At 39.5% G+C, this 18,964-nt stretch overlaps 3 protein-coding genes and 1 non-coding gene across 4 annotated transcripts in view; 1 reads left to right on the top strand and 3 right to left on the bottom strand.

Annotated features, from left to right (window-relative positions):
* Positions 1-658, bottom strand: part of srpk2 (SRSF protein kinase 2) — a 63,724-nt gene extending 63,066 nt beyond the window's left edge. The window contains exons 1-2 of the mRNA XM_054619264.1: positions 593-658; positions 257-323 (exon numbers count right to left, since the gene is read on the bottom strand). Coding sequence (XP_054475239.1) covers positions 257-323; positions 593-608 — 83 coding nt within the window. The 5' untranslated portion in view covers positions 609-658. The remainder of the gene's footprint in view (positions 1-256; positions 324-592) is intronic.
* A 2,211-nt stretch (positions 659-2,869) lies between these two features.
* Positions 2,870-2,943, bottom strand: trnat-agu (transfer RNA threonine (anticodon AGU)). The gene has a single exon. It is a non-coding gene; the product is annotated as a tRNA-Thr (tRNA).
* Positions 2,944-3,241: 298 nt separating this feature from the next.
* pus7 (pseudouridine synthase 7) lies at positions 3,242-13,145 on the top strand. The gene is made up of 17 exons (XM_054619893.1): positions 3,242-3,353; positions 3,541-3,654; positions 5,558-5,899; positions 5,988-6,072; positions 6,801-6,917; positions 7,005-7,149; positions 7,933-8,044; positions 8,173-8,250; positions 8,465-8,593; positions 9,405-9,530; positions 9,618-9,679; positions 9,781-9,941; positions 10,176-10,302; positions 10,999-11,100; positions 11,427-11,556; positions 11,740-11,831; positions 12,563-13,145. The coding sequence occupies exons 3-17, from the start codon at positions 5,568-5,570 to the stop codon at positions 12,697-12,699; spliced, it is 1,935 nt and encodes a 644-aa protein (XP_054475868.1). The 5' UTR covers positions 3,242-3,353; positions 3,541-3,654; positions 5,558-5,567; the 3' UTR covers positions 12,700-13,145.
* Positions 13,146-14,727: 1,582 nt separating this feature from the next.
* LOC129107987 (endonuclease domain-containing 1 protein-like) lies at positions 14,728-15,788 on the bottom strand. Its single transcript, XM_054619607.1, has 2 exons — positions 15,492-15,788; positions 14,728-15,333 (listed from the first exon to the last, which is right to left on the bottom strand). Exons 1-2 carry the CDS (start codon positions 15,786-15,788, stop codon positions 14,728-14,730), a joined length of 903 nt encoding a protein of 300 aa, XP_054475582.1.
* Between the last annotated feature and the right edge of the window lie 3,176 nt (positions 15,789-18,964).

The raw sequence follows: 18,964 nt of genomic DNA, 5'->3' as shown, positions 1-18,964 counted from the left end.
TTCCCACACTAGTCCGGTGTAGCCCCGTCTGTGTGCTGAAAACACACGCCTTCTGCCATATGTGCGCACAGTCTCCCCCGCCGACGCACCGGGCAGCAGCGCCGGCGTCACACGGAGACTGGACCCGGTGCCAACGAGCCAAACCCCCGGCAAACAAACACACTACGTCGATCCGTCGCGTAAAAACCCATCATCCATCCACCACCACCTCCACCTCCACCTCCACCACCACCACCACCGCCCTTGCTTTGCTTACCTACGATGGGGACCCGTTCTGTCTTTCTTCCCTTTCGGCCTCCTTTTTCTGGCCTGGATGGCCATCACTGCCGGGGTGAGGTGACATCAAACCACGGGCACGACCGATGTCCGAGAACCGGGTGTAGGATGGACGGGGACGGGGTGGAGAGAGAGAGAGAGAGAGAGAAGAAAACACACACACACACACACACACACACACACACACACACATCATTAGGATCTGAAGCTGGGGTGGCATTACGCGTCGTTTTGGGGGTAACTTTGGCCATCGTCCGCGTTAATTACAAGCAGCAGTGATGGGTCATAGTCGAGCTGGAGGCTGAGGGATACGCACCTTTCCTGGAGCTCATGTTTCCTCCTCTTCCCCTCAGCAGGAGCGGGCAGCTCAGCGGCAGCAGCCAGATCCTCTCTCTCTCTCTCTCTCTCTCTCTCTCTCTCTCTCTCTCTCTCTCTCTCTGTGTGTGTCACACACACAAACACGAGCACACACTAACCTCTACCTACAGATGGCACGCGCTCCCTCTGGTGGGAGTCGCGTGTAGTCCCGCGTGGACCTGCACCACTCTGCACGAACTCATTCACATTCACATTTAAGGTTAAATGCAATTGTCTAGCAGAATATAACTATAATCATGAAATGTTTATTAAAACATGTATCTATATATATTAGGCTAAATGTAGCCTGGTGTTACTAGACATTTGTTCCTATAATTTGCCCTTTTTTCTCTATTTTTCTCTATTGCACAACCAGCTCTGCTCCCAGCAGACCACATGACACATGACAATAAAAACACTGTGCAATAATAGTTAAAATAGTTTTTTTTTTCTGTCTGTAAATATTATATTTCAGTTATTGTGTTTTTCTACTGTTTTTATTGCTTATTTATAATACTTGTTTTTTTTAATTTATTTTTAATTTTTTTTTTTTTTATTTTTATCTTGTCTTTCTTTACTATGTCTCTTGTTTGCACTTTACTCTCTGCTGCTGTAAGCCTGCAAATTTCCCCGCTGCGGGACTAATAAAGGATTATCTTATCTTATCTTATCTTATCTTATCTTATCTTATCTTATCTTATCTTATTAAGGAAGCATCCAGAGAACATATTCATATTCATTAAAAAATCATGCACTGAGCGTGTGTTCACTCTAAAGATAGATAGAACATATATGCATTACTATAGATTAAACCATCCATAATGTATAAAGTAGTTATGTTTGGCTAAATATTGACTACTAACAACATTAAACAGTATGCTGTTAACAATGTTCACACTCAGTTCTAAAGATAGAAACGTTATATAACATTCTGCATAATGCACTTTCTGTTGTGATACTTTAAGTGTATTTTGGAAATACAGTTTTCAATTTCCACCACTTTTATATTAATAATAATAAATTGTTGAGGCATGTCTGTTTTTTTCCTACGTAAGTAAAGAATATTTCTTCCACCACTACACATTTTCTAGTTTTGGATAAAGTCAAAGGATGAACAGTAAGTAATAGGCTAAGTAAGTCATATGCAGGGTTGCATATTTGCATATTTGCATAAAGGTTAAATATGCAGGACCTTTACTGCATGTCATTCCTCATCTCTCTGTCTGCTGTCATATTTCTACTGTTGAGTCTCTCATAAGGGCATAAAATGCCCAAAACATGCTTTAGATGAAGGCCTCACAATAGACAACATATTACATAACAAAGCAAAACTACTGTATATTACAATATTATTTAATTTAAGGCAGCAAGGATTGCGAACGGTACAGAAGTTAAGCATCTGATATACTCCTCCTCATGTATTTCTACACATATTCTATGTACTATCAGTGCAAACACTTGGTAGCAAGCCCATGTTGCCTCTATACTATTTATAGTGTGTGCTGTGTTTTTGTATTGCTGTCTGCAGCCCACTCTCTCCTTTATGAAATTTTATCACGAGTTATTGGACTTTTGACATTTATTTTGATGCTGTATTGTAACACTGAAGCTTCTGTTTGGACATTTTTACAGTTTTATCTGGTCTTTTATTGAGCACAAAAAATGTAGGGACATAAATATTGTGGAGTTATCAGTCAAAGCCGCACTGCTGCTGGTGCAGTGGTATTTATACCGTTTTTCGACAGACAATGAGAATAGGACTGACTTGAAAGTGTAAGTTTATTGTTAATAATCACAAGTAACATGTGTTACTAAGAGAACAATAATTATAATCCCCAATCCCTTACAAAAAATAGTTCAAGTCAGGTAAAAGATTATAGGCGTTGTCCCCGTTATGATTTCTTCCTGTTTGCAAAGATTGCATCCTTCTTTGAAATCCTAACCAGAAAATATCGTCCGACCTTATAACCTTGAAAGCCTTAACGATTATTAAAATGGTTGCTGATCAATTTTCAGTTGATAATTTATAAATTTTTCATTGCAAGCACATTGTAATCATGTCTCTCATGTGCATGTTTGATGTCTTCCTATGTCCATAGCAAACTACATTTGAGTTTCAAGGACAACACTGGAAGCCTTTCTAATATAATCACCCTGTCCTGTCCCTACATGGTCAACTGACCATGACTGCAATGTATGTTATATAGGATATGCATTATGTGTCCTCAAGGAGAAAAGGCACCGCTGGGATTCGAACCCAGGATCTCCTGTTTACTAGACAGGCGCTTTAACCATCTAAGCCACGGCGCCGATAGTTCCAGCCGATATTACTCATTAAATAAATAGGAGGAGAGCCATAGGATATGACTTGCTGATTTTTTTTTTAATATTTGCATGCTATCTAGTTGTGGAATATAATTTTCTTTCATTTTTATTTCCACGTTTTTTATCATTATTTTGAACCTTTAAGTCAGTATTTCTTTTATTTAATTTTTTTTTTACCTCACCCAGAGTGCCATCCATCAAAGGCCTAGACTCAAGCGAGCTAACTCCATGATTGACAGGTCCCTTAACCAAACATTCTGCAGTGGGCGGGGCTTAGGCTCCGGATCTGTTTCCGGAAGCAAACACAGACACACACACACACACACACTTACACGTGTGTGCGGAAGGCTGGCATGTAACGCTGTTCGTACTCTTCTGAATATCACCAAACGAAGGTGAGTTAAATCAGATGTTCTGCTAGAAATAACAACGTTTTTATGTTTTTTATATATATAAATATATATATTCAGCTTCCCTGCTCGCAATGCTAACTATATCCAGCAGGTGAGAGTGCGAAGGTGCTAGCGGATTTGCTAACTTTTGAGTGGTCAGCATTGGATTATGTTCATTGTGTCTTCCCAGTGCCTGTGTCAAACTCGGGTCCCTTAAGAAGGGTCTGCAAGTGTTTGGCAGCCGAGAAACAAGAAGCGTTTCCCGGATCCACATCTGTGTCTTGTCTGCTGAGCTCCACACACAGTAAGTCTGCAGCATGGTTTATACAGGCCATTTTAAGTTGACCTCAGCACTGCGCATATGCAAGTATAGGAGTTTAAATGTGTTGTTGTGATGATGGTGGTGTATAAATAAAACAAGATGCATGTCATATGTAACCTCCAAAAAGTAGGCAGTAATCAATTGAAGATGCAACTGGAGCCATGATTGTTTAGTTAGTTTAGGTCATTTGTGATGTTATGAGAAGGAGGACATTGAATCACACAGCTATAAAAGGTTAATTGTGACATTCAATTCAGTTTATTTTTTTTATAGCCCAGAATCACAAATTACAAATTTGCCTCAGAGGGCTTTACAATCTGTACACATGCGACATCCTCTGAACCTTAGACCCTCACATTCACAGGAAAAACTCCCCTAAAAAAACCCTTTAACAGGGAGAAAAAAAGGAAGAAACCTCTGGGAGAACGACAGAGGAGGGATCCTTCAGAATGAATGCATATAGGCCAAATAGTAAACGTGTTAAATTGATCTCCATGTTTTAATTCAATTCAATTCAGTTTATTTTGTATAGCCCAGAATCACAAATTACAAATTTGCCTCAGAGGGCTTTACAATCTGTACACATGTGACATCCTCTGAACCGTAGACCCTCACATTCACAGGAAAAAATGGTTGCTGATCAATTTTCAGTTGATAATTTATACATTTTTCATTGCAAGCACATTGTAATCATGTCTCTCATGTGCACGTTGATGTCTTGTCAGGGGTCCTATGTCCATAGCAAACTACATTTGAGTTTCAAGGACAACACTGGAAGCCTCTCTAATATAATCACCCTGTCCTGTCCCTACATGGTCATCCTCATGTGACATCCTCTGAACCGTAGACCCTCACATTCACAGGAAAACTCTAAAAAAAAAAACTTTAACAGGGAGAAAAAAGGAAGAAACCTACAGAGGAGGGATCCTTCTCCCAGGATGGACAGAAAGCAATAGATGTCATGTGTACAGAATGAACAGCATAACAGAGATACAACACATTCAATGTATATGACATAAAAGATTCATATAATAATAATCTTATTTACATTGTGGTCCTTATTGTAAAGATGCAGGAGTCTTGGAGACAACATCGTGATACCAAAAGAACTTAAAGTCAAGCATTCAAAATATGAACTGCATACAAATATTTACTTTGGTGATAAACTTCTCAGTTTGACCATCTTTTTTTAAATGATGGTGCTTACTTACTGTTTTAATGTGCAAAAGTAACTTATTCCTATTCATTGCACCACAACATTTTGAAGTAGCGGGTACTTATATTAGTATTAAACCTTAGCAAACACAATCAAATCTGGAGAGCATTAGCATCCCGGAAACCCTACAAAAGTGGTCTTTAAGATACAATGGGGATCTGTCAGAGGTGGTCGGGGGCTAATATGATTCAGGCTCCAAAAAAATGGGCCCTACATTTCACATAATGCAACCTAATAGCATCTTTTTTTTTTACTCCCCCTTTGCACATATATTTGCAACTCCAAACTCTTGGTTGTAATGCAGGGCTTTCTTTTAGGTCTTTGTTGTCTCATGGCATCCTAATAGGTTTGAAAATGTTGTTACATGCTTCAAAACTATGTAATTGTAATGTCCCAAGTTTTGTGTCGAGCTGGGGACCTTTGCTCTCTGTTGTCACCCAATAAAAGCACAAATACCTCTAAAATACTATAAATTAGGGTTCTTTTTGAGCCCAGCTGGAAATAACCCAGATGACTTAACAAGGATTATTTTCTCAGAGGACATTATGTTTTCACAGTAGGTGTAGTCTTCATGACAAGTAAAGTTGATTTCATCTGAACAATTGGGGAATAACACTTTAACTGCTGTATTTGAATTATAACACAGTTTCTCCGTCTCTGTTGTCACAGCTCAGCTCTGATGGCTGAGTCTGAGCCTGTCCCTGTCCAAGTCGGAGAAAAGAGAGGCTGTCCAGAGGATGAAAAGGAAGACGCACCGTCAAAGAAAATCAAAGTCGAGAAGGATGAAAAGAATGGAGGCCCTCCCCCCAAGGTTGAGAAGGATCAAAAGAATGGAGGCCCTCCCCCCAAGGTTAAGGAGGAAGAGCCCGCGGGTGAAGCAAGTGATGGAGAGGAGGAGGGTGAGGGTGAGACCTTTGCTGATATGATGAAGCATGGCCTCACTGAGTTGGATGTGGGCATCCTGAAGTATGTCAGTGACCACAAGGGCTTCTCAGGAATCCTGAAGGAAAGGTTGGTCCTCCAGAGTCATTAAGAAGTTTGCATTATTTCCTTCAGTTTGGTTTTGTTTAACAGATGATTTGTTGCGTCTTGTTCTCAGATATTCTGATTTCGTGGTGCATGAAATCAGCAAACAAGGCGAGATTTTGCATTTAGATGACCTCTCTGTCCCTCCAGAGGCTGAGGTAAGACATTGGGTTAAATTTCAATGACAAGCGTTACTTCTCTATAAGGAGGGCCAAAATAGGTTTTCATTGTGGATTGCGATATTTACACTCACAATGAGATGATCGTGGTGAATTTTACATTATCTGAATAATAAGTGTCTTGAAAAAAAAGTTGTCTAGCTCGCTATTATGGTGGAGATGTTAAAAATAGAGTTTGATTACAAAAAACAAACACAGGAATTGTCCTATAAGACAGAACAGACTAAATATATCATTCATATATGCAGGGGGACCTTATGATTTTTGATTACCTTATTTAAGATTGTTTGTTTTTCACCCTAAAAAAATGTGTTTCTTTACAAAACGAAAGGTAAAATAATTTCCAGGATGTTTAAGAGCCATTTTAAGAGTTTTAGCCATATTTTGATGATAATCTGGATAATATCATTGATCCCAATAATGTTTGCATGGATAATTGTCATGTATTTCTCATATATTCACTTAAATGGCTAGATCTTTAAATTAAGGGAGTACCAGTCAGCATTTTAAAATGTGGTGTTATTTCTTGTTAAACCCAGTCAGAGATGAAACTTAGAAAGTCTCAAAATCATTATACACGTTGACTTGGAGATAGAAATAGCTGTAACTGCAATGATGCTGTTAGCAAAACAAATAATAAAAGAAACATTTGTAGAAAGAAAACATCACATCAGGTAAGAAATGTTTTTTTCTTTCATCTAATTTAGGAAGTCCCCGAGGCTCCACCACAGCCGGAGGACTGTGATGTGTTTACTGAGGAGCAGAAGAAGCAGCTTGGTGAGCTGCAGCTCTACAAGAATAAAGAGGACGATGTCTCCATTGAGGTGAGTTTACACTTCCTGGATCTCTTTTTATGACATTACTTAAAGAGTTTTTACAAAAGGCCCTTACTCCTCTTTTAACATCCGTAGGTGATTGACGACACTAAAGAGAAGCGGACGCAGGTCCACAAAGCCATCAAGAATCACTATCCTGGTCTGGAGACGAAGACGGAAGAGAAGGAAGGGCGCAAGTTCATAGTGGCCTACCACGCTGCTGGGAAGAAAGCTCTAGCAGGTATGATGAGAGGAGACGGATCCAGATGTCGGCCTCTAAGACATACATTTGAGGACTTATTGCATATGTACCTTCAGATTATGTGTTGCAGTGCATGTGGTCTCCAGAGCAGAAGAAAATATGTTGCATGTACTTGTGCATGTCCATGGTCAAGACACCTGCATGATTCTGCTCCAATATTTCTTACTCATTTTTGGTGATGACTTGACTTGAGTGGATTACAGTGTTTGGTCCAAATGAACACTTTGAAAGGAAATGAAGGAAAGCAGAGATTCAGTATCGTGGTGCCTTGACAAACCATGCAACCTTTATTGCATAGACCATTTATATGCCATGATTCCACTCTCAGGCCCATGCATGAGTTCTCTCACCCCTGACATCTCGCCACTGAATCCTTAAACATCTCTTTCTTAGTAACATTATTTTATCCTCTTATTGCTCCTCTCTGGTGGATAGAGGTCAAAGCAACTGCAGGTAAGAACCTGTTCTCCACACGAAGGTTAAAACCCAGATGGAGTTTGGTGTCGGTTGCTTTACGATTTTGTAAATACAATCTTATTAAAATTGATTTTATTATTTTATTAAGTTATTTCCATTATTTTTTGCAATCGCAGAGTTGTTTTCTTTACAGGATGTGTTATTGCAAAATCTTTTAAGCTTTCACTTGAATCTTAAAATTGATTTAGTTGTTTTTTTTTGTTTTTTTTCTTATGTGTGAATTGTTTAGCTCAACAATTCATAATCTGTATTTCAGTGCAACCTTTTCTTCTGTGTCCATGAAAGCTCCAAGGAAACACTTCTGGCCCAAAAACCGTGGCAGTTTCTGCCACTTTGTCCTGTACAAGGAGAACAAGGACACTATGGAAGCCATCAATGTGCTTTCTAAGTTCCTCAGGTCTGAATGTTTTGCTTACAAAAAAGATCATCACTTGATAATAAGCGAACAATTGACAGTTTATTTTCCTCAAGAAATGTGATCACAGCTAATGACCATCATTTGTACAATATTGCGTGTCTTTCTAGGCTCAGGCCCAACATGTTTTCCTACATGGGAACCAAGGACAAGAGAGCCATCACTGTGCAGGAGATTGCAGTGCTCAAGTGAGTTTGTAATGCTTTTTTTAAAGCAAATCACAACATTAATTACTGTCCGTTTATTTCCAAATTATCTGGTGATGATTGTAAAGAGGTGGTACATGCTGCATCTTGTCAGTGCTGGAGGTGTTTCTGCTGTTACTAGGCAGATGATCTCTGGTGGATCAGCTTGTTTTACAGGATCTGAAATTTAAAGAAACCTTTTCCTTGTCCTTTTTAGGATCACAGCAGAGAGGTTGTCTCACCTCAACAAGTGCCTCATGAACCTCAAGCTGGGAAACTTTTGCTACAAAAACCACCCTCTTAAGCTGGGAGAGCTGCAGGGAAACCACTTCACTGTGGTCATCAGGTCAGCAGGTCTTATTTATGTAGACGTCAGTTGCTGTGTATCCCACAATTATTTTGTCAATGCATAATGTAAACATAAGTAACAACCCAAATTTGGCTGTGATGGCTGAAAACTATCTTCACTGTCAAAAAACAGTACAGGTCATCATGGACAGTCAGCACATATCTTATGCTTATGTTTTTATACAGCCTAAAAAAAACCAAGATTTAACGTGCTAATTGAAAACAATTTAAATCCATTAAAAAACATTTAAAGTATAAAGCTGAGAATTGTCACCAAAAGTTGAAGGCAACTTAAACAACCAAAACAAAGCATTTCCAGGCAGTCAACCCAGATAAAGTCCATAAAAAAATAGTGCAGCTTTCCATCTGAAAAATAACACCGGTCACCATGGACAGTCATCTCACCTTATTATTTTTATCATGCAAGAATTTAATCCGACTGCCTTTCAGCTTGATAATTGCTGGATCATGTTGAGACTTGTCCATAGTGTAATCATCAAAAATCATCAGATATAATCATGTAACGTAGTTAACAAACTTTGTGTCTACAATACTATGACTTACCAACACATAAAACTCGAACCTCAGTTTGAGTCTTCTAGGATGTTCCATGTCTACAGTTTATTTGTCATGTGTATATACCTTATTTGTTCATGACTCTCTCAGGTCTAAAGGTTTAAATTTGATCATTACTTTTTTATGTTCTAGCATCCTCTTTTTGTTTCCTCTTTTGAAATTGTTCAGGCATACTGTGTTAACTTCACTGTTCCATGACTGCACTTCTAATTATTGTTTAATGTGTATCCCAGAAACATCTCAGGGACAGATGAGCAGGTCCAGCAGGGCATGACATCCCTCAGGCAGACCGGCTTCATCAACTACTACGGCATGCAGCGCTTTGGCACCACAGCTGTGCCAACACAGCAAGTCGGCAGGTAAGGTCATGACACGAGGAGATACTGACATACATTTAGATTATGACATTACTGAAGGGTCTTTTCCTCCTCTTGTTTTGGGGGCAGGGCTATCTTGAAAAACAACTGGAAAGAGGTGGTGGATTTAATTCTGAAGCCTCGTCCTGGAGGTAATGAACCCTTTTTTTTTTTTTCTTTGTCCTCACAGTTTTTTCTTCTAAGTGGTTAAGAAGTATGTCAAACCTTCTTCCATCTTTGCTGCTTTCTCCAGCGGAGAAAGAGTTCCTGGTCCGCTGCAGAGAGGAGTGGGCGAAGACTCAGGACCCCGAGGCCGCCCTGAGAAAGCTGCCCAACAAGCGCTGTGTTGAGGGGCAGCTGCTGCGAGGCCTGTCTATGTACGGGAAGAAGAACATCGTCGCTGCTTTTGGAATGGTTGGTTTATTATTTTTTATTAATCATGCTATTAATAGGCTGAAAATGTGGGCGAGACATATAGAACATAAAAGTAGTAGTATAGCCAGTCAAACTGCACTGGGCAGGTGATAATGTTTTTTTATTGAACCCTCCATGTATAAACATCATGTTCACTGACAATGTATTTACTTTCAAAGTGACAGGTTTCTGCTTTTTTCTGATTACTTTTTGTTCTTTCCTTATTTTTTTCAGCTCCCTCGTAACAACCGCCTGATGTACATCCACAGCTACCAGAGCGTTATGTGGAACACCATGGTGAGCCGGAGAATCGATGCTTTCGGCCTGAAGGCAGTGGAGGGGGACCTTGTGCTCAAAGGAAGTAAGTAGCTCATATGTTTTCCGCAAGCTAGTTAACTATTAGTTATTAGTTAAATATTAAAGGAACGGTTCAACACTGTTTTAACACCCACTTTTTAAGGTTGTCTGAAGTATAAAACTTGAAGTTTTCTACTTCAGGTTTTGGATGGATTAAGCAAATATTATTTATTATGATTAGAACTGAGCTTTAGAAGTAGACGCTAGGGGGATTTTGTTCCATCTGGACATAGCCGGGCTGGCTGTTTCCCTCTGTTTCCAGTCTTTATGTTAATCTAAACTAACAGTCTGCCGGCTGTGGTCTCATATTTCACATACACACATGAGGGTATTTTCATCTAACTCTCAGCACGAAAGCAAATATTAGCATTTGCCTGAGTGTCAAACTAGTACTTCAACAATAGTTTCAAAGAACAGGAAATAGTTTGAAGGAACAGATAAGAAAAGATATTCATAATAAGGTACTTGTTTTGCAATTTCTCTGTCACAAGAAGTTAAAAGCGACCATATCAAGTCAGTGTGTTGTAACCAGATTAAGTCCACAGAAGAAAAAAAAAAAATCTACTTTCCAACCAATAATTTGTATTATTCAAAAAGACTAAAATGAATACTGCACTCATTATCAAGAGATTTCCGTTTTTAAAATGATGACTCGTAAAAATGTAAACGCTGCCTACTGATGTTGTCTTTGCTCATGAAGCTACAGCACACGTGCTGTCTGCAGAGGAGGCTGAGAGCTGCCCCATCCATAACGTTGTGATGCCACTTCCTGGGTTTGATGTCATCTACCCCTCCCATCACGGTAAGAAGTTACTCTATGCGTGATTTTTGAGTACATTTATTCGCATGCTACATGTAAAGATAGCTGTGAAAAATGCCATTGGGTGGTTTAAACACTAATACGTGATGATAACACCCGTTAACACAGACGTGCAGATCAGGGCTTTTAAACTGCATCAGGTTTAATGGATAAAAAGCTATATGAAAGAAAGGAGCAAGTGTCGTATAGAAAAATCAAGATAAACTGACTGAAAAACAGATAAAGTTTGCGTACAACAGATAAAGAAATGAAAGTAAAGATCGGTCCTGAACTCGTAATTGAGCGTAATGCTTGTGTTTTTCTGTCAGTGGGTAAAGGTTACAGAGAGCTGCTCACTGCAGACGGCTTGGACATCGACAACATGAGACACAAAGTGAAGGACTACTCTCTGGCTGGAGCCTACAGACGCATCCTCATCAGACCCAGTGACGTCAGCTGGTTAGCAACAAATTAAACACTAGTATATTAGTTTTTTAACATACTGTAGCATTATTAATACTAAATAATCACAACCGTATTGTAGTACGGCGGTTGTTATTGTGTACTACAGGTATTTGAATGCTTTAATACTGCGTAGCCTCTTACCTGGTGTGTTGTGGTATTTCTGTCTGTCCTCTGCAGGGAGGTGATCCAGTACGACGACCCAAAGATCTCCCTGGTGCATAGTGATTTTGAGAAGCTGGAGAACAAACCCGCTCCGGTCTTCAACAAAGGTAATGTCCCTTTATGGATTGTTTTTGGTGTGTGTTAACACAGTTGACTACTAATCTGTGGTCAAAAAAGTGGCAAAGTGAAAAAGTGACTCAGATAAAGCAGCTTTCGGAACTATATTGGACTGGATTATATTTCCATTGTGTCAATACTGAATTTATTTTAATACATAGTGGTAACATTTTTAAAACATTATCATACAAAGGGGATCACTTTAAACTGACCCCCCCCCCAGGCATCTTAAATCTACATTGCTTGAGATATATATATATTTTTTTTTTTTTTTTGTATTTTGGCCACAGAGCAATACTGATATATACACCTTGTATGAAGTTGACATGGTGAACGTGCTAGAAATCCAGCAGACATGGAGCAACCAATTCTCAGAATGTGCCTCTACTAAAGAAGTTAAAGAGAGAAAATGGAGACACTATGCTATTATTTAACTGCTGGACACAGCTCCCAAAAATAATTAGATACAAATAAATGGTCAAAGTACAGCCTGTTTTTGCTGCAAATGATATCTTCACCCATATTTAAGTACTCAAAATATAAACAAAACATACAGCTGTTGCACCACATCTGTCTACTTTCCCCCATTGATGAATGTAGCATAAGCTTGAAGTGTATATTAAACGGATAGAGTTGAGATGCATGAATGCTGATTGTGGTTTTTGGGCAGCCATCTTTTTGCACACTCTGATCCAGCATGTCTCTCACCTTCCTCCCACAGAGGGGAAGTATCGGGCTCTGCGGATGGAGTTCTCCCTGCCGCCCTCAACCTACGCTACCATGGCGATCAGAGAGGTCCTCAAGCTGGACACGAGCATCAAGAAGCAGACGCAGCTCAATACCACCTGGTTCAACTGAGACCGAAACACACTCCGGCACAAACTGGACTGCTGCTGGAGGCTGCAAAACACCTGTCTACTGTGGCCACTTACTGTTGTTAGCGTTTTTAAGTGTAATACGCGCGTGTGTCTGTATGTGTATGAGAGAGCATTTGGGTTCTGTGTGAAGCCAAAAGGTTATTTCTTTGAAGTACAAAGAGCAACAATTTACTTTTTTTTATGTTTTTACTTGCCCTAAAGTGTTTCTGTGCTGAGATGACTCAGTTTATTTGGACAATGATTTAAGTAGACTGTGTGCTTTCAGGGTGCTGTTTCATGCATTATTCCCAGCTGCTCAGGGGGCTCTCATGATGCCCCTTTTGTACAGTTAAAAAAATGTTTCTTTTTTGTTGTTTTTTATCTTTGAGCTGAATGTGTGAATTGAAAAAACTCTTTAAGAGAGGAATAAAAAACGTTGCGTTTATAGTCTGTCTAATATTCTGTTGATTTCTTTGCATTATGAGGATTTTTTTCAATATTCAATGCACTGAAGAAGCATTTTTCCAACTTTGTTATTCAGAACAATACAATTGTTATATCTTTCCCATGGGAGAGTGTTTAGCTACACACAGTCTCCCTCTACTGGCCCTCAGAGTTAAGTGTGCTTCCAGTTAAGGATGTGAAATGTATTTTAGGCTCTCATCAGTCTTCTGCTGGTCAAATTATGGAGCTGACCATCTGGCACTGTGGCACATGCCAGCTGGCAAAACACAGCTACGCTCTCAAAGTAGATACTAATCATATCATTCACCCTGAGGTTCTGTCTGCCCTCCTAGTTTTGGATAATATCCCAGTTTTTTATGTTTTCATACTGTTTGTATCATCTATTACCGGCTGTACTAAAGAGATCTTACCAGATCCCGTCCCTAAACAACAACATTAATTATGATAATGATTAAAACCACAAAAAAAGGTTACTGGGAGTGATATTATCCTTTATTTTGTGACGCTCCACTTGACTTAAAATGTAATTTAGCTTTTGTAGTTCACATTTCATGTCACGGTTAACACCAAAATGTCAACAAAAGTGGCTGTCACAAAAATTCAGAACAGAGCTATAAGACACTAAAAGAGACTGAACCCCTGAAAAGTTATTACTGTTAACTGTTAGAGTCTTATTCTATTCTGATAAGCAAGGAAACGCAAAATCCTATTATTCATCGGAAAGTTAAACCTTTAATTGCATTTGTGAATGTTCTGAATCTGGATATTGGGAGGTTTGTCTGTGTGGCTTTTCATAGAGAAGTGCTCGGTAGCGCTACAGTCAAGAGGCTGTATGTGGAAATGTAAAGCAGTTGGTCTAATCTATCTGAGCTGAACAAAAGGCCCACAGAGGCCGGTGTAGTTCTCACAAGTTGTTAAGAGGTGAAAACTTGAGATAAAGTCAATGAATAGTACAACCATGTAGGGTTTTCAAGGCGAGTTTATGGACCTTAGAACATAATTGACATATATTTATTGGAGAATTTGCAACGTTTTAAAATGTACCTATGCTACTATTGTGATTATTTTTTTAGATTTTCTGCCAGATGTCACATGGAGGATTAATCTCTCAAAATCTGAGCTCACAGATCCATTAATGTAGGTCTTTTGAGCTTTCAATGAAATCTACTTCAGCAAATGGAGCTCAGAAAAAGCTAGTACGTGGACCTTTTAATTAGGATTCATTTGTTAAACTGAAGAAAAATCGAATAAATACTTACTAAAATAAGTAAAGATTAGTCCAATTATGACAAAACCCAGAGTAATAGCGGTGTGACTAACATTTTAATCAGCAAACAAGCTGCCACAAAGCAATTATATGCAAAACTGTAAATTGGATAATGGGAACAAATTGAGACATGTGGGCGACAAGTTGTGTTAACTTGAGGAAACTATAGAATTTAAAGTAGATTAATTAAAATAAATAGGAAATGATTCACTCCTACTCAGCTGCTAAATGTTGAATAATAATGACACTGGATGGGGATGTCTATATACTAAATATGAAGGACCCATTCCCATTTTCTCAGGGCAGGTGCAGGGCACTATTAGCATTATTAAGAGGCACGCAGTTGTCATAGAAGATCTGGAAAGAGCTCCCAACATAAGTTTCCTTCTTCAGGAATTCTTCCAGCTGCTGCACCGTCATCTCTTGAACCGTATTATCCTCCCTGTCGTTGAGCCCATGAGCTGCAAACGCAGGAAACTTTGAGCGCTCCGAGTACGGTGCATTGTGGTCGAAATCGACACAGCAGTAGGCCGACCAGAGGTAGGTGGGGATGCCCAGGCGGTTGATGTTGTGGCGGCGGATTGTGTGCCCCGAGGTTGTGACCCCGGTGACCACATAGGCGGTGCCGCGACAGTAGTTGTTGAGCCGCCTGCGGATGGTGTGCTCGTGGTTCTTCCAGGCCCCAACGTTGAACTCTCTGACTTGAGGGACCACGTTCGTCAGGGTGTAGGTGGATGCTTTGTCATGTGGGTGGGCCTGGTGCTCGTCCGGATTCAGCTGACCACGTTCGAAGATCACCGAGTTTGAGTAGTCGTCAAGCACGGCCTGAGCATCCTCAAATTTATTGTGATTGTTTTCTGAAGGGAACTGCTGCATCTCACGAGAGCCAGACACTGTGGAGAGCTGTCAGGATAAACAATGTCATAATTAAAAACTAAAAATGCTGTTAAAGTAAGTAGATAACCAGATAAGACTCATTTCCAAAGGATCATTCCAAATGTTCCTATCCCAAACATTGAAAATGCTGCTTAGTAAAAGGAAATCAAATACTCAGCACTTACCTGTGGCTCATACATCCAAGGCACATCAACCTTCTTGGAGCCGTCCGAGCGCTTGAAGGTGTACGCAGAATACACAGGGATGTGGTTGATGGTGTCGTACAGGGTGACAAATCGCGGGTTGCCCTCGTAGAACTGACAGATCTTCTTAAAAGGCTGCTCCTCGAGCCCCCGAGGCACCGTGCCCATGTACAGGAACTGTTTACACTCAGGTGAGAGCTTTTCCTGCACCTCTGCCGCTGCCATCACAACGATGAGAAGACAGATGAGCGTTTGATCCGTTCTCTTGCGGACAATCATGACGAATTGTGCAGCTTCCACAGTGCATTCACTCCCTTTGAAACAGTGTCCCTCTGTGTGGACTTTGCCTCTGTGCTTCATACCATCCCAGGCATATTATGCAAATTATTATCTTATTCACTTTACAAGTAGTAATGGAAATCCATCAGTGGCCATCACAGTTCAGAGATCCTAAAGGTCCTGCGCAACCAAAAGAGCTCCAAGTACTACTGGCTGACAATTATAAGGGAATTATGTGACAAATTTACTGAAAGGAGAACTAAAAAGTGTGGGAAATATTAATCAAGAAGAGTCTGAACACACCCACAGAGACAGAAGGCCATTTTTCACAGCAGACATTATACTAATAAAATGAGTAATGACCCTGCTCCATTAACGCTAAGTGTTCCTGTAAGTCATTAATAAATAACACTTGTGGTTTCCCTGCAATAAGGCAAAACATCAGCTGTGAAAAAAGGCAATACGAAACCCATTACCTTCGTTTAATATGTTTAATATTTCAAACCTTTCAGCCTCATTGCACTAATGTCGCATGAACTCAGAGGTTACAGCTTCCCATCTGTGCCACGAGCTCTTTATAGGCCTAGAAAGAGGTTAGCCACACATATCCAGAATGGAAGTACACTTCCTGGTAGAAGATTAAAGCATTGCTGCAGGATGTTTCAGCATCTAGCTAATTATGATTCAGTAGGTATGTGTTTTTAAGCCCCAGGAATCTCTGAACATTACAAATTAACAAGACAAAACACTGAGTACCAGCACTGCTCTCCAGTGAGCACTAGATATAAACTACAGTCTGCAGAGAGTCTACTGCCATGTTGGCATCTCTGTGTGCTTTTAGCTGAATGCTGAAGTCAGCATGCTAACATGCTCACAGTAACAATGCTAACATGCTGACCCTTGTCAATTTGTTGCAGTTTTCTTTTTAATAATTAATGTTCAAAATCTTAGTTAAACGTGTAGGCGTGCTTTCATTTGCTAATTAGCGTTAAATACAAAGTGCAGATGAGGCTGATGGGAAAGTCATTAGTATGACTAAAGTATTTAATACATTTAAAAATTCACTATATGATGATGCTAGTTAAAAAGTGAGGAGATCACCAAAGTGAGTAGGATTCATCCTGAAGGGAACATGAATGTGTGTATCAAATTTGAGTAGGCTAGTTGTTGAGACATTTCACTCACAATCCAAAAAACAACCTCATGTTGACGCAAGAGGAACAGTCACCAAAGTTATAAAACTGTCATACAGTTACTGTAATTCAGGCTATCAATACCAGCTGTTTTCAGAAGATCTATTTTTATATGGTCTTTTGAAGTCTGTCCTTTCATACAGCTCAATAAGCTCTGTTGGTCTAAACCTGTTTTGTTACACTGCATCACTTCTTTCCCCCTGTGGTTTCCCACTGTGATGCTCAGCTCACAGTTTTCTTCTCAATGAAACCCTTCTATTTACTCTGTCTTTCTTTCCTTCTCAGTGTGTGTGATTTTTTCATCATCAAAACTTCATCTTTGCCTATTTTATAATTGAATCAGATGACTGAGAGCAGCAGTTGTTGTTTCTCTGAGGGTTTTTCTTTAGAATTTTAAAGACGTCAGACGACAGAAGACACAACAATCTGAAGTATTTTCCATCTCAGCGCTGTATTATTTCTCAGGCTCGTTTTAGAAAACAACATCTGATTAACTGTGAACCTCTCTCTCTCCCTTTCTCCTCATCCCTTCAACCTCATCATTCACTCTCCATCTCCATCTCCATCCATTTCTCTTTCTTTCACTGTGTTGGATTATATATATATTATACAACCAAACTGGATTAGTTTTCCTGCCCATTTATTTGACATTAATAATTTATACAATCCTGTCAGGAAGTTTTACCTTTTAAACACTTAAAACTACAACAAGAACGTATATGACTCAGTCAGTGGTGGAATTTATCAGAATATTTTTACAGTGTGGTATTAGTAATTTAACTGTGACAGAGTACATTTTTACAGTGTGGTAAGAGTGATTTTACTTTTACTGAGTATTTTAACTGTGTTGTATTAGTACTATTTGTAGTTCTTCCATCAAACTTGAGTGTATTTGTATTTGTGTGCTCGAGGAGAAGGACTGAAATGTGACCTCAAGTCAGTAACTGAGAGCCATTGTGAAGCTGTCTCTGTGTGTGTGTGTGTGTGTGTGTGTGTGTGTGTGTGTGTGTGTGTGTGCGTGTGTGTGTGTGCGTGTGTATGTGAGTGTGTGTGTGTGTGTGTGTGTGTGTGTGTGTGTGTGTGTGTGTGTGTGTGTGTGTGTGTTTCAGAGGAGGGTGGTATTTTATAGAACTGTTCCCACAACACCGTATGACCTCCATCTCTTTCTCTCTATAAATGGCTGTTCTGGTGGCATTTAGGTGACCAGTCAGACCTAAAAAGGAGAGAAAAAAAAGAGAGACAAGAAATAAATATTTTTGAGAGAGAGCGAGAGAGAGAGGAGAAAAGCAAGAATAAAGAAATAGACTATATCTGTGTAGATATTGAGCTCATGTCTAACTCAGAACCGAGCTGGAGACAGGTTAGCTTAGCTTAGCATTAAGACTGGAAACAGAAGGGAACAGCTAGCCTGGCTAAGTTCAAAATAAACCAACACCATCACTCAGTGTATTTAGCTTGTTAACTCCAAACAGGAAGTTATAAAGCACCGTGTTAGTGTTTTACATGCTGGAACTATGTCTTGTTTTTATTTTCTTCATTTCGTATCAGACAGGTTGCCAAGTTTGGTACCAATGACATAAAAAGCCATGCTCGCAGACAAAAGTCATCACAATATGTTAAATATGTTTCTGTGTAGAAAAGACTGGAATGTGTTTGGAGACATCTGTTACCATAACAACAGGTTGATGGCAGTGTGACCTTTGCCCCTATGGTAACAAACACTTCCTGTAGACTATTGGAAAAACTTCAATGTTTACACTGTAACCCCATGCTGACCTACAGTATCCATCCATCTAATGTCCAAGCTTAGATATAACAGAAACAGAACTTTAAAAATGTACACAAATAAAAGACAAAATGTGTCTAAAAGTTATATATCATTTCTCAAGGTGAATTTGAGTGAATGTCAACTAATTCCAACTTGCAGAGGCCATTATATAAAAACTGATATTACGTTTTTTATAATAATACCTTTTATTATTT

This window comes from Anoplopoma fimbria, chromosome 19 (assembly GCF_027596085.1).
Source record: "Anoplopoma fimbria isolate UVic2021 breed Golden Eagle Sablefish chromosome 19, Afim_UVic_2022, whole genome shotgun sequence".
In the NCBI taxonomy this organism is placed as follows: domain Eukaryota; kingdom Metazoa; phylum Chordata; class Actinopteri; order Perciformes; family Anoplopomatidae; genus Anoplopoma; species Anoplopoma fimbria.
This window is presented reverse-complemented; position numbering and strand designations above follow the sequence as displayed.

What these genes read in the sequence shown, in the direction of transcription:
- pus7 (XM_054619893.1), top strand. Translation starts at nt 5,568, where the DNA reads ATGGCTGAGTCTGAGCCTGTCCCTGTCCAAGTCGGAGAAAAGAGAGGC. An exon ending in TCAGGAATCCTGAAGGAAAG is followed by an intron (nt 5,900 to 5,987) that starts GTTGGTCCTCCA and finishes TCTTGTTCTCAG; the next exon opens with ATATTCTGATTTCGTGGTGC. An exon ending in GGACCTTGTGCTCAAAGGAA is followed by an intron (nt 10,303 to 10,998) that starts GTAAGTAGCTCA and finishes TTGCTCATGAAG; the next exon opens with CTACAGCACACGTGCTGTCT.
- LOC129107987 (XM_054619607.1), bottom strand. Translation starts at nt 15,788, where the DNA reads ATGATTGTCCGCAAGAGAACGGATCAAACGCTCATCTGTCTTCTCATC. An exon ending in CTTGGATGTATGAGCCACAG is followed by an intron (nt 15,334 to 15,491) that starts GTAAGTGCTGAG and finishes TTATCCTGACAG; the next exon opens with CTCTCCACAGTGTCTGGCTC.